Below are 14,445 nucleotides of genomic sequence, written 5' to 3' on the forward strand. Positions count from 1 at the left end.
TCAATTGCACAAAGACAATGTTTGCATGAGGATATTTCAGAATAATCACAGTGATTGGCTAAACTGGCTAAATGTACATACTGTATCATCCTGTGGCTGTTTTATTTCAGGCTGTCCGTCTTGTGGCAGATCTTTGTTTGGAGTATGAAGTTTATGACTTGCAGCTGTGGAACAGTGTCCTGCAAAAACTTATATCCTTCAATATGGTAAGTCATCTGCTTATTACTATTACTACTATCCTTGTCTTTTTTGAGTAATTGTGCATATTGAAAGTGTGATGAAAATTTTCTTAAACGCTGCTGAAGTGTGATTTCGTGCGTTTATGTAATGAGTATGTCTCCAACATTTATTAGATTTGCTAGGAATATTTATGAATGTCTCTAATAGACCTACAAAATGGCATTAATGCGTCCTGAAGTAAAGTGAAATGGCCATAAACTCCAGCAAGATAAAGTACTTATGCAGAGCATAGACCTTTATCTATAAATAAATATAATTGTGGAAAACTGTTCATCATAACTGTAAGTTACGTCGTGTTTGCTGGCCTCACACATTGCGTGGCCCTGTCAGACTGTCAGTCACTCAGCATGTAACCTTAAAGGGTTAAACAAATAACACACAGCAGTACTACGATTACCGAAAAGTTTGCTCTGTTATAATTCACTTACCTTTTAACATGTTTTGGTGCGATTATAACCCACTATTAAAAAAATTAGCAATAACTGAAGGTTTTGAATGAGAAGCTGTAATGTAGCCATGGCTTTTTTATAATAAGCTGTAATATAGCCATGAATTTTGGTGTGGATGAATGAATGTAGAGGAAACCTTGCGACAATTCTGTAGCCAATTGAAAAAAAAGGCTAATAATATTGTTCTCCTTTAAAAACTGCTTTTATTCTAGCCAAAATAAAACCAATACGATTTGGTAACACTTTAGAATAATGGTCCATTAGTTAATATATTTACTATCAATAACTAAGTATGAATAAACTTGTAAAGCATTTATTAATCACAGTTTAACGTTAACTAATGCATTATTAAAATCCATATTTGTGCTTGTTAACATTAGTTAATGCACCACGAGTTAACATGGGCTAACGCTATTTAACTTAAATAACATTAGTTAATGTTAATTAAGATGAATAAATACAGTAATAAATGTATTACTAATAGTTTGTTCATGTTCGTAAATACATTAATTAGCATTAACTAATGGATCATTCATTTAAAGCAGAGTTGCCCAAACTAGGGCCTGCGGGCCAAAGTTGGCCCATGGTAACCTTTGATTTGACCCCCCATGCCATCTGAGAATGGTTTAGAGATTGTCATTTCAAATTGAATGTAACCTTATATTTATTTGTTTTATTGTTAAGCTACAAAAAAAGCTATCTGACATTAAATGTTTCAATATAAATGGTGTAAATTAGTCAGATTTAGTTTAAAATGTACATACAACGAATAGAGGACAATGGAGAGACTTTAGTGTGAAAATCGAGGCAAAGGCAGATTGTGCTTGACTGGTGTATTCAGCATTGAACTCCACTGTGTTATACATGTGATTGTTTATGTTTCTATTGAAAAAGGTTATCATTTAAAAAGTTATACTGCATTAGGTAATGAGATTCAAAGTAATGCTTTCTATTTTTTTTATATTATGAAAGGAATTAGGAAATTACCCATGGCAATTTTAATGTAAATTAGTTTGGTATATTTGTCTTTGGCTCATGGCTATCAATGATATTTGGTTTTTGGCCCTTTATACAAAAAGTTTGGGCACTCCTGATTTAAAGTGTTACCAAGGCTTTCTCCAGAAGAAAAAATATTATAGGAAATGTGGTGAAAAATTCCTTGTTAAACGTCATTTGGGAAATATCTGAAAAAGAAAAGGGCTAATAATTCTGACTTCAACTGGATATACTTTAAAATCAAATCAAATATATAAAACAGAGGCTGAACATTACAGCATTTCTTGTAATGTATGAGTTGCTAACTTAAATGTTTTTTCATTTTCTGTTGTAGACAAGCTACTTGCAGAAGGTTCTTGAAGCTCTCATTGCTGTGCCCAGCCTTTTAGAGGTGATCATATTTTATTTATATACTGCTTTTCTATATATACTACTTTTTCAGCCACCGTAAAAGGCTGTAAAATGGTCTTTTTCATGATGCATATTATTTCAAAGAAGCCTCACAGAATGAAATTTTGCACTTAATGTAATGTGGTTATCAGGAATAATGCTGGATTTCACACAGTTTAACTGAATTGTTTTTGCAAATTTAAGTGTATTGAACTTAAAATATTAAGTTGTCCTTAAGAAAACCTCAAGCATTGTGTTGATTCAGCTCATTTTACAAAAGTAGTTTTTATCATTTTTATCACTAAACAATAATTTTTTAAAATGAGGTTGATATGTCAAAGAAATGTTCATCTTGCAGCTACAGTTACCTCAGGATGTGTTTTGGATGTAAAAACAGAAAGCATGTGGAGAAAAATTGGCTTATAATAGTTCAAGCATTTTGTCTACTTAAACATTAGTCTGCTTTAACCCTTTGATAATTATTTTTAGTTACAATTATGTTTCTGACACCACTCTTTTCAGTTTTTTGTTTTAATGATGATCTACTGTATGCTCAAAAGGTCAGCCATGCCTGGTACCAATGCCTGTTAAAGGTTAGGCCTGTAGTATGAAGACATTAGATGCATTATGTCAAAGCTTGGCTAGAGAGATATGTCTTTAAAGGAATGCTCTACATTTTTTGAAAGTAGGCTCAATTTAGGATTCCCCTAGAGTTATACTATTGAGATTTTTCATTTTTAAATCTATTCAGCCGATCTCTGGGTCTGGCGGGAGAACTTTTATCTTGGTTTAGCTAAGCATAGATCATTTATCCCCTGCAACCAGTGGACCCTTTTTACAAGCCTGTTATGACGCGTTTAACTGTCATCATAATCTTAAATCCTTAAAGGTTTTTAATGTTTAGATTTTTTTTAATTGTATGAACGTTTATATGCATTTATGTATGTATTATATCATCTTTGTGTACAAAAAACGAATTACGGCTTATGCGAGGTGTTTGTAATGCAGCGCCTATGGAGCTGAGAGTAAATTTGACATGGTTCTCTCTTCTGGCTATCGTTGTTAATCTCACACAATTTTTTTCCTTTTTTCTGAAAATGTAGATAGCACCAAACCATCGTTCAGTTTTTCCTTTTATTTCAGCAAATAGAGTTGAAAAAAAAAACATTTTGTTCTCTCCCATTCACTTTGCTCTAAGTTTAACCAGCTATGTCGATATGAGAGTGTAGTTCCTAGCCATTTCGGGCCTGGAAAACAGCAACTTTTCATTTTTTGTCAACCTTTGTAGGATCTGTTAAAAAAATTAATTAATTAATTTATATATATATATATATATATATATATATATATATATATATATATATATATATATATATATATATATATATATATATAAAAACTTGATTTCTCTGGTCGTGTGATTTTTCACCCCGTCACTATATACAAAACAAAAAATTGAATTTGAATTTTTTTATTTTTCGCAAATAATGCAGATGAATATCAAATACAGCTTTGACATAAAAACAAAACAATACAAAATAAATTAACAATAAATAAATAACGTCAAATAAATGTATATGCACATTAAATACTAAATGTAAGTAATGTTTATTAGTTAGTAAATAAACTAAACCAAAACATGTACAAAAAAGGGTGGAGGGGATGCCAATATCATAGCCATAATTGTTATTTTGTCTCATTGCATGTTTTCTAGCATTGTGGGTCACAAAAATTCTGAATTTTTTTTGTTTAGTCTTTTTTTTTAAATGTTTTTTTATTTCATTTTTTTTTTATAAATCATTTTGATTCAGTAAAGCAGCTTTGAAATGACACGTATAATGAAAGGTACTTTACAACCACTTGATTTGAACTGATTTTAATTGAATTTGAAACAGTAGTAATCAATAGAGGCAGTATAACATAATAAATCTTATATGAATTATTTCATTTAGTATTTTATATTATTTATTTATATATATATATATATATATATATATATATATATATATATATATATATATATATATATATATATATATATATATATATATATATATATATATATATATATATATATATATATATATATATATATATAATATTTTATTCCCGTAGGGACAAAGTCTTTCCAGAATTTGGCGGAGTGTGATTCAAGCCCCTTTTTTGACAGGTAAAAAAGAAGATACTTAGAAATGTGTAATTAATGTTGCGCAAACATTTCATTTAATTTCATCATTTAATCTACAATTTTGTTACCTTTATGTACTTTTCACTGTTTGCCTTGATTATCATTTCACAGCCTCTCTTCCTCTCAGCCCTCAACAACACATCGTTATGTATAAGACATTTGTCCTGCTTCTTAAGTAAGTTGATGTATTTTTTTACTACTTTTAATCATGAGAAAAGTGTGGGGCTGATATATTGTAAATGTATTTGTGATCTTGCGTATATACATACAATTATGCAACTTACACTGATTTTAAATGACATTTAACTACAAAAGATTTGTGTATTCTTTGGTGTAAATATAAAATGATTACCATTGTCTAAATGAGACAACAAAACATCCTTAGCATTCAATGAAGACCAATCTTATTTTAGCTTTTTTTTTCTTTAGATTTTTTTTTAAAGGTCTAACATAGCAAAACAATGCAAATCACTAATAAAAATCAAATGTACTCTTATAATCTACTGAATGACAGCTTTTGAATATATTTATTTTGATTTTGATAAGATGATCAATCAATGAAGTTGTCTATTTAGCTGTGCCTTTAACTCTTGATTTACTCATGGTCAATATCTAACCCATAGAAAAATCCCCCGGCAAAGTGTATTATTTATTTTGTAATAATCAAGATCGATGTCTATAAGACTAAAGAGTCATTCATTCATTCATTTTCTTTTCAGCTTAGTCCCTTTATTAATCTGGGGTCGCCACAGTTGAATGAACCACCAATTTATCCAGCATATGTTTTACACAGCGGATGCTCTTCCAGCTGCAACCCATCACTGGGAAACATCCATACACACTCATTCACATTCATACGCTACGGACAATTTAGTTTACTTAATTCACCTGTACCACGTCTTTGGACTTGTGGGGGAAACCAAAGCACAAACATGGGGAGAACATGCAAACTCCACACTGAAATGCCAACTGACCCAAGCGGAGGCTCGAACCAGCGACCTTCTTGCTGTGAGGCGACAGCACTACCCACTGCGCCACCATGTCGACTGAAGGAACATTTTACACAAATTAAAATTCCCTTGCCATTTTCTCAAATTGAGTGGTTCTAAACTGTTGAGTTTCTTTCTTCTGTTGAACACAAAACAAGATATTCTGAAGAATGTTGGAAACCAGCAGTCATCGACATCTATAGTAGCAACCAAAAATACTATGGAAGTCAATGGCTGCTGGTTTCCAACATTCTCCAAAATCATAGTAATTTTTTTTTATCTGTCATTAGCTTCAATTTAGCTCTTCTATTATTACTGTTCATGTATTCGGATCTCTATTTATGTTTCTTTGTTGTTGTGTGTGTGTGTGTGTGTGTGTGTGTGTGTTTTTTTAAGATGCCCATTTTTATTCACTTTGGACCTGGTTGCCATTGCCAAGCGGTTTTCTCAGTTCAGCCTGCAGGCCTTTTCTTTGGGGACACTTTTGCTCATACCTTGTCTCAAAAAGAAGGAACCCCAGATTCAAGTAGGTTCACATACATTCAATTAAGGGAAGATGAGGGACCAATACTAATACAGTCTGTGGTTACAATCTAAACATATTTAATGGGTTACACTTTACAAGAGGAATTAGATTAAGAACTTATAGGCATTGTCGTATTGTACACCGAAATTAGTTTGGTAGCTCTTAGATACCAACAGCAATAAGAAATATAGAACAAATAAATGAAAGTATTAACAATAAACAAAAGACTGAACAGATTTAACCATTAATTAAATAGTATCACAATATAAGGTTGTGTCAGTTAATGCATTTACTGAGTTGTACATAGTAGGTTGTACATAGTTTACGCTAACTCACGGTGCATCAACTAATGCTAACAAGCATGAATGTGGATTTTAATAAGGCATTAGTAAATGTTGAACTATGATTAATAAATGGTGTACAAGTATTGTTCATACTTAGTTCATGTTATTTAATACATTAACTAGCATTAGCTAATGAAACCTTATTATAAAGTGAGTCGATTTAATGACTGGCTATGATCTCATTAATAATGGAATCTCTATACACAGATTTAAGGTCAAATAATCCAGTCGTTTTAATGATGATGTATTAAGTCAATACATTAAAGCGATTTGATTATTTGACCTCAAAACTGTATAGAGATGCCATTGTTAAAAATTAATGTCATCTCAAGGAATAGTGATCTACACTTATTTTGGAAGTAATATGACCATGTTTTCAATGATTGTAAATTCATTAATTGATGATGTAAATATGATCGATGACCTAAAAGGAGGGAGTAAATAGTTTTACACACTGAGGAAGGCGTCCTGAAGAACGTAAAATACAAAAACGTTAAAGCAAAATTATTTAAGTGCGAATCACTACTTATTGAAATATGCTACGCAAAAGATCAACACACCAGGCAAAGAATTAAGCAATGCAAGTGCGCGTACAAAGAGATTGTACCTCTTCCCAACAGGGAAAACCATCAACAATCAAGAATGCGAGATTAAATGCTGTCAAGGTTTTGCAATCCAAACATGTCATTGGAATTGGGCAAAAACAGCCACCAACATAATGAAAGGATACTAAATTTACTAAGTTTTTGAAACAGTTCAAAGCATTTTCCCAAAATATGTGTCAAAATATCACATATATATATATATATATATATATATATATATATATATATATATATATATATATATATATATATATATATATATATATATACTGTATATATATATATATATATATTTAATATATTTATCACCAAGAATTATTCCATTTGCTGAAACAGAAATTTGTGGCCAAATTAAGACTCAAAATAACCCCAGAGTGGATTAAAGCATCCCCAACAGCACACAAGGGTTAATATCCATCTGTCATGTTGATGATTTATACTATAGTATTAATTACAACCTAGTTATTTGACTAAAGTATTCGATTAAGTGCGAGAGGGATTCTCTTATTTGATTTGCCTGCGATTTGTTATATTAGTTTAGCACATTTTAAAAAAATCTATGCTTTTATGATGTTTGATGTATGCTTTTGATATGTTTACATATTCTGAATCAATCCGATTAGAAATCAGTTAGAAATCACTAAAGGAGATCATCTGAAGAATGCATTTCCCTTAAATTAGAATCAAGGTCAAAAAAAGTATCAAGATTCTATATAGTCAGTGTTCAGCCTTCAATAATCTTTACCAAAAGTAATTGTAAGCATTAACTTATGAGGCGTGGCAGCTACAAATTATGAGCCAAGCAATGTGCTTCTGTCCACACCAGTAGAATAGAAAATTCCTTGTGGAGATTTAGTTTGGAATAACCGATTTATCCAATGTGATTAAATGCATCCACCTACCTTAATGTGAGCCGTGACACAATCATACTCCAGATCAAGAGAGCCCAAATGATTTGCTGGTACAGGCTAACTGGCTGTTAAAAGCCCATGCTAATTAGTGAAAATAAGTCATTTTGAGCCTATGCCAGAGGGAGGGTTACTCCAGCCGATTAAGATCTTATCCTTATTAATTGGTCAACAAGGATAGTTCACCCTAGAATGAAACTTCTATCATCATTTACTCACCCTTCAGTTGATTAAACAATAGTTTGAGTTTCTTTCTTCCATTGAATACAAAAGAAGATATTTTGAAAAACGTTTTTCCCCCCAACATTCTTCAAAATATCTTCTTTTGTGTTCGCTGGAAAAAAAAAACATACAAGTTTGGAACTGCGTAAGTGAACATATTGGTTCGTCTGAAAAAAACAAATGATACCGCCAGTTATTCTCCTTTGAAAATGTGGTTTTCTGTTATTGTTTTGGTCTCTATAACCTACCCACTGCGTATATATATACCTCGGCTGGGTCAGTTGGCGTTTCTGTGTGGAGTTTACATGTTCTCCCCGTGTTCGCGTGGGTTTCCTTCGGGTGCTTCGGTTTCCCCACAAGTTCAAAGACATGTGCTATAGGTGAATTGGGTAAGCTAAATTGGCCGTAGTGTATGTGCATGAATGAGTGTGTATGGATGTTTCCCAGTGATGTTGCAGCTGGAAGGGCATCCGTTAACGTGCTGTGTTAACCGAGACTCTAATCGCTGGATAAATATCGCCGTTAATCTATTTTCAAAGTTGGGTTGGGAGCTGGGTATATTCTACACAAGCTATGATGACTTTCACCTTGATATTTTAGCACGAATTTATACCTGACCGATGAGCCGTCTGACAAACAAGTGCCGTTCTGAATCAAATCAGCAGGATGCCCTTCTGGATCTTTCACTTACTTGGAAGACATTCACATGGACGTCTGTAATCTAGTTATTTGCATTAATAGACAATAATATAACTAAGGTGTTTGCATACAAAATTTACCTGTAATTTTGGGTGACTTTAACTGCAGTTCATAAGTTTCACATTCACTCGTGAATATTTCATTCATGCCCCCATGACAAACTGGGTTATTAGACGCAAATAAGGAGAAAGGACTGGTGAGAGTGTTATGGACTTTAATAACGCACACCGAATGTAAAGAAAAAAAACTTCCGCATTTCGCGATGTGTGTGTGTGTGTGTGTGTGTGTGTGTGTGTGCGCGTGTGTGCGGTCCTTTACTGACAACCGCGTGTGTGGATTTTGCCGGAAAATATGGCGAAAAGTACTACATGACGGTAATAGTTTGATTGCTGTGTTTACTTCAATAATGCCACTACTATATGCATACTCCATGTCTTAATTTCATTTCTGTTTAGTTCAGTTATGACTTAAGTCGGATTAAGGTAAAAAATAAATAAATAAAAAAATTAGCTGTTTGGAGCTTATGTAGGCCTACAGTTCATAATTCATGTTGAACTGAATAAACAATTAGTAAACACAAGTACATCTTATTGAACATCATTTATTTTCATCACCTATTATCATAGTAGAGCAGTTTTTTAAGCAGTTTGTGATGCATTTTGTAAACCGGAGATGAGCCCCTGGTCTAATGCGGCACCTTGCTTGAGAAACCCGTTCTCAAAGACTTATTTTTAGTCATTATTTGGGTAGCACACATATTCTGAATGCCTTCGCCAGAATTCAAATGAGCCATTTTAATCTAGATTAATTCCAAGATTACAGTAAAATTAATCTAGATTTAAAAAATTAATCTAGGCTCACATATATATTTATTTATATAAATAAAATGTATTATTATTTTGTTTAATTCTACAAAAATCCGAAATCTTGCTTTAAGGGTTATGTTTAGTTGTATTTTTGTTCGGGGTTTCTCTAAATTCTCCCTTTTCACTGATCTGTGACCTTAATACTTTCTATTTTTGTTCAGTTTGTACGATAGTAAAATAATATTCTGTATGTTTTCTAAATCAGAGCTTCCTGTTGTCCTGTAATCCTACTCTTATTTTGGATCAAACAGAGGAAAGCATGGCTACCGGAGAGTTAGCCGGCATTCCTTCACAGGTTACCCTATTATTCTGTTCAAAAAAATCTATTCTCTACATTATACTCTAGTCATTTAAAACTGCGTACTATTAATGTTATGCATGCATGGGTTTATTTTTCTGTTCTTTTATCTGCAGATTAGAGAGACAGTGTTTGCATTTCTTTGTCGAAACGGCAAATCCCAGACATTGCTGAAGACCAAACACTTTACTTATTTGAAGAGGCACTTGATCTTGAAGGGTCATTCTGAAGCCATTCAGGAGCTGCTGAACTGCCTTGTAGAGCAAAAAAGGTTAGTTGGTCCTACATTAAATTTTTATAAATAATGTGAAACGCATACACATGCATTTAATTAAACTGCATTTGTGTTGCATATAGTGCTCTCTTTATATGAAGTACATTCACAGGGCTTGTTCCACTTTTTTTAAGTACATCCAAAATGGATCAAATTTCTTTTCCTCAAAGTGTGTAGAACTTTGTGTACATGTCTTTCATCTTTTGATCAATCTAAAGCATCTAATAAATATGTTCATTTCTATAAGACCAAAAAATTGTACAAATAAATACATAAATGCTGACTCCAATCTTTTCACTTGCACATATATATAATGCAGACACACACTGTCTGTCAAAAGATTGAAGTCAGCATTTATGTATTTATTTTTACAATTTTTTTTGGTCTTATAGAAATTATTACATTTATTTGGATGCAGTTTATTGATCAAAATATGAAAAAGACATTTTATAATGTCACAAAAATTTCTATTTCAGATAAACGCTCTCCTACTGCACTTTTTTCTCCATCAAAGAAACTGAAAAAAATTCTACTCTGCCTTTTTCAGTGTAATAATAAAAAATGGGTGTTACAAATCAGAATATTACAACGATTTTTGAGTCATTTTACTGGAGTAATGCTAAAAAATTCAGCTTTAAAATCACAGGAATAAATTACATTTCAAAATATATAGAAATAAATAGAAAACACTTTTTTAAATGGTAACAATATATGAAAATGGTACAGTTTTTGTTTTAAAGACACTTTAAATGTATTTTGTATGCAATAAGGCGACGCAGTGACGCAGTAAGTAGTGCTGTCGCCTCACAGCAAGAAGGTCGCTGGTTCGACTCTCGGCTGGGTCAGTTGGCGTTTCTGTGTGGAGATTGCATGTTCTCCCTGCGTTCGCGTGGGTGCTCCGGTTTCCCACACAGTCCAAAGACATGTGGTATAGGTGAATTGGGTAGGCTAAATTGTCCGTAGTGTGTGTGAATGAGAGCGTGTGAGTGTTTACCAGTGATGGCTTGCAGCTGAAGGGGCATCCGCTGCATAAAACAAATGCTGGATAAGTTGGCGGTTCATTCCGCTGTGGCGACCCCGGATTAATAAAGGGACTAAGCCGAAAAGAAAATGAATGAATGAATGAATGGATGCAATAAAAGCAGGCTTGATGAACAGAAGAGACTTCTTTAAGCAACAATAAACATTTTACTGATATAAAATGGTGTGGGGTGTGTGTGAGTGTATACATACATGCATATAAACACACTACAGTACCTGTCAAATGGAAGTCTGTATTTACTTTAAAAAAAAATTTGGTAAAGATCTTATAGAAATGAAAACTTATTAGGAATCTGTATATTGATCAATAGTTTAGATGCATGCTGTTCTTCTGTACTTCTTCTATACTTCATCAAAGAACCGGAAAAATAAGCTATTCTGCTGTTTTTAGCATAATAATAAAAAAATTGAGTTGCAAATCAGAATATTAGAATGATTTCTGAATCATTTCACTGGAGTGATGCTACAAATTCAGCTTTAAAATCACAGGAATAAATTACATTTCTAAATACATTCACTTAGAAAACATAAATTTTTTTAAAATGGGAACAATATTTTAAATTGTACGGGGGGAAGGGGGGTCATCCATGTACTTTGGATGCAATAAATCAGGGCTTCTCAAAGTAGGGAGTGGGCTAAATCAGCGCACCTGCTTTAACGCACCGCAGCAAAGCGATCATTAGAATGGATGACGATGTCTGTGTCATGGAAAAGAAAACTTGATGAAGAGAATAGACAGTTTAAAGCTGAATGGACTCATAAGTATGCATTTATTTTGCCACAAGCCAGCACAAAGTCATTCTGCTTAATTTGTAATGAGACAATTGAGTTGTAAAGAGTGGAAATGTGAAACAAAACACGGACATTCTGAATGGTAGCATCCGCACACTTTTTGTGTTTTTCGCCTTTTTTTACAGAGAGAGAGCTCTGGATGCAGACCTGGTGCAATTCTGAGCTGCATGCAATGCTTTTTAATGCGCACACATAACCTCATCCCTCACAGTGACGTCACAAGCTCCATTGAGGGCATTATGTCTGACATTGAGATATGCTATCAGCTGCATCATCATGGTTGCATCCATATACAATTTTTTTTGGCCTACCTTTTGTTGTGTTTTGTACAAAAATGCTCTTACATTAGTGGTTTTACCGCATTTGCATTGTATTTAATGTGTTTTGAATGCAAATGCCACTTTAATTAAAGAAAAATATATAGTGTTGACTTCTGATGCATGTTATGGATGTTTATTTAAAAAAAACTCAATTGTTCCTGACCTTTGACCTTAATAGAATTCAGATTTAGACCTTTTAATGTAGACATTGAGAAACCCTGCAATAAATGCTGGTTTATGAAAAGAAAACCAAATAGACTTTAAAAAAATAAAAATTCTTACTGTTTATAGTGTGTGTGGTTGTGTGAGAATGAATTGGCATTCAGTACTACTTTATAAAAGTGAGTGTGCCAGATGCCATTCACATACTTCAACGCTGCTGCTGTTTGTGTGAATTCCCCCCCCACTCCCATGCTGTAACCCTGTGGTGAATTTTATTCCTGTTTCTAGCAAAAAATTGAATTAATTTAGATTTTATTTCTCTCTAAATAGTGAAGATGAGGCCATTTCCTTTGCTAATGAATATCTGCAATACCGAGATCTGAAAGGAGGGAAAACAGCACCTGCGAGCGACCCTTTCTCTGATCCTGTCAGGGTAACTCATCCTAAAGTTGACTTTTTATTTAAATGACTGGATGTGTGTGTTTGAATTTGATAATTATTTGAAAAGAATGTTTTATTGATGCTGTAGATTAAAAAAATGTTTTCTTTTTTTGACAGGATTTTTTGGAAAAGGTGCTAGAATCCAAGGGTACACAAACAGTGACCTAAGATTATCAAGTTTTTTTTCTAAAAATGTTTTGTAATCTTTGGCCAGTTTTGTAGTATTTTCACTTAGTGCAGTTCCACAAATGTTATGTGTTATTTTACATTGAATATTATTACCATTATTGACAATATTCCAGAACTTATGTTTTGTGGATTTAAACACAATTGTAAATGTTGGCACTTATCTGCTTTCTAAATAAAATTAACTAATTTTGCTTTCAATAATATGAACATTTTTGTAAACAATTTGTCTTGCATTGTCGTAACTCTCTTTTCATTTTAGTAAAAATGCTGTGTTCCACACAATTCCTTCATGTCGTCCCAACACAAATTCATTAAGTTAACCTAATTTTTTTTTACAAATTAGATTTTACTAAAGTAGATTAAATATAAAACAATTAAGTTGTCCCAAAAAAAACTCAAGAATTAAAATGTTTCAGCTCATTTTAAATAAGTTTGAACAAGCAGCAAAAATATTTTTTGACTGTAAGAAAACTAATAAAAGATTTCTAAAACTTCGCCAGTACATTGACATATTCTGAAATGTCAATTGCTCTCAGATTACCTGTATTTTTTTTTCTGATATTTTAGTTTTCAGATCTGCACTGCAGTAACGGGTGTACAACCCATGTACACTCGATAGCGGGAAAATACCCATAATGCATTTTGAGAGTTTGCGGGCCGAATGAATTTCCTCATCACAAGATGGCATACACAGTGAAATCTTATCGGAAATCCTTCTGGCCATTGGGCTAGTTTTAGTGTGTTTTTGACTGGCCATTGGGCTAGTTTTAGTGTGTTTTCGACTGGCCATTGGGCTAGTTTTGGTATATTTTTGGCTGGCCATTGGGCTAGTTTTGATATATTTTTGGCTGGCCATTGGGCTAGTTTTGGTATATTTTTGGCTGGCCATTGGGCTAGTTTGTATATTTTTGGCTGGCCATTGGGCTAGTTTTGATATATTTTTGGCTGGCCATTGGGCTAGTTTTGGTATATTTTTGGCTGGCCATTGGGCTAGTTTGTATATTTTTGGCTGGCCATTGGGCTAGTTTTGATATATTTTTGGCTGGCCATTGGGCTAGTTTTGGTATATTTTTGGCTGGCCATTGGGCTAGTTTTGATATATTTTTGGCTGGCCATTGGGCTAGTTTTGGTATATTTTTGGCTGGCCATTGGGCTAGTTTTGATATATTTTTGGCTGGCCATTGGGCTAGTTTGTATATTTTTGATTGGCCATTGGGCTAGTTTGTATATTTTTGGCTGGCCATTGGGCTAGTTTGTATATTTTTGATTGGCCATTGGGCTAGTTTGTATATTTTTGGCTGGCCATTGGGCTAGTTTGTATTTTTTTGACTGGCCATTGGGCTAGTTTTGGTATATTTTTAACTGGCCATTGGGCTAGTTTGTATATTTTTGACTGGCCATTGGGCTAGTCTTGGTGTATTTTTGACTGGGTACTGGGATAGTTTTAGTGTATTTTATAAAGGGCGTTGGGCTAGTTTTGGTTTATTTCATAATGGCCGTTGGGCT

At 33.2% G+C, this 14,445-nt stretch overlaps 1 protein-coding gene across 1 annotated transcript in view; it reads left to right on the plus strand.

The window, feature by feature from the left end:
• kntc1 (kinetochore associated 1) overlaps positions 1-13,238 on the plus strand; it is an 81,054-nt gene extending 67,816 nt beyond the window's left edge. Inside the window, exons 52-60 of the mRNA XM_056458763.1 lie at positions 111-206; positions 2,020-2,076; positions 4,191-4,245; positions 4,375-4,438; positions 5,649-5,778; positions 9,628-9,717; positions 9,837-9,991; positions 12,640-12,742; positions 12,868-13,238. Of these exons, the coding sequence (XP_056314738.1) occupies positions 111-206; positions 2,020-2,076; positions 4,191-4,245; positions 4,375-4,438; positions 5,649-5,778; positions 9,628-9,717; positions 9,837-9,991; positions 12,640-12,742; positions 12,868-12,918 (801 nt within the window). The 3' untranslated portion in view covers positions 12,919-13,238. The remainder of the gene's footprint in view (positions 1-110; positions 207-2,019; positions 2,077-4,190; positions 4,246-4,374; positions 4,439-5,648; positions 5,779-9,627; positions 9,718-9,836; positions 9,992-12,639; positions 12,743-12,867) is intronic.
• Positions 13,239-14,445: the final 1,207 nt, after the last annotated feature.

Source organism: Danio aesculapii, chromosome 5, assembly GCF_903798145.1.
Source record: "Danio aesculapii chromosome 5, fDanAes4.1, whole genome shotgun sequence".
NCBI classification, from domain to species: domain Eukaryota; kingdom Metazoa; phylum Chordata; class Actinopteri; order Cypriniformes; family Danionidae; genus Danio; species Danio aesculapii.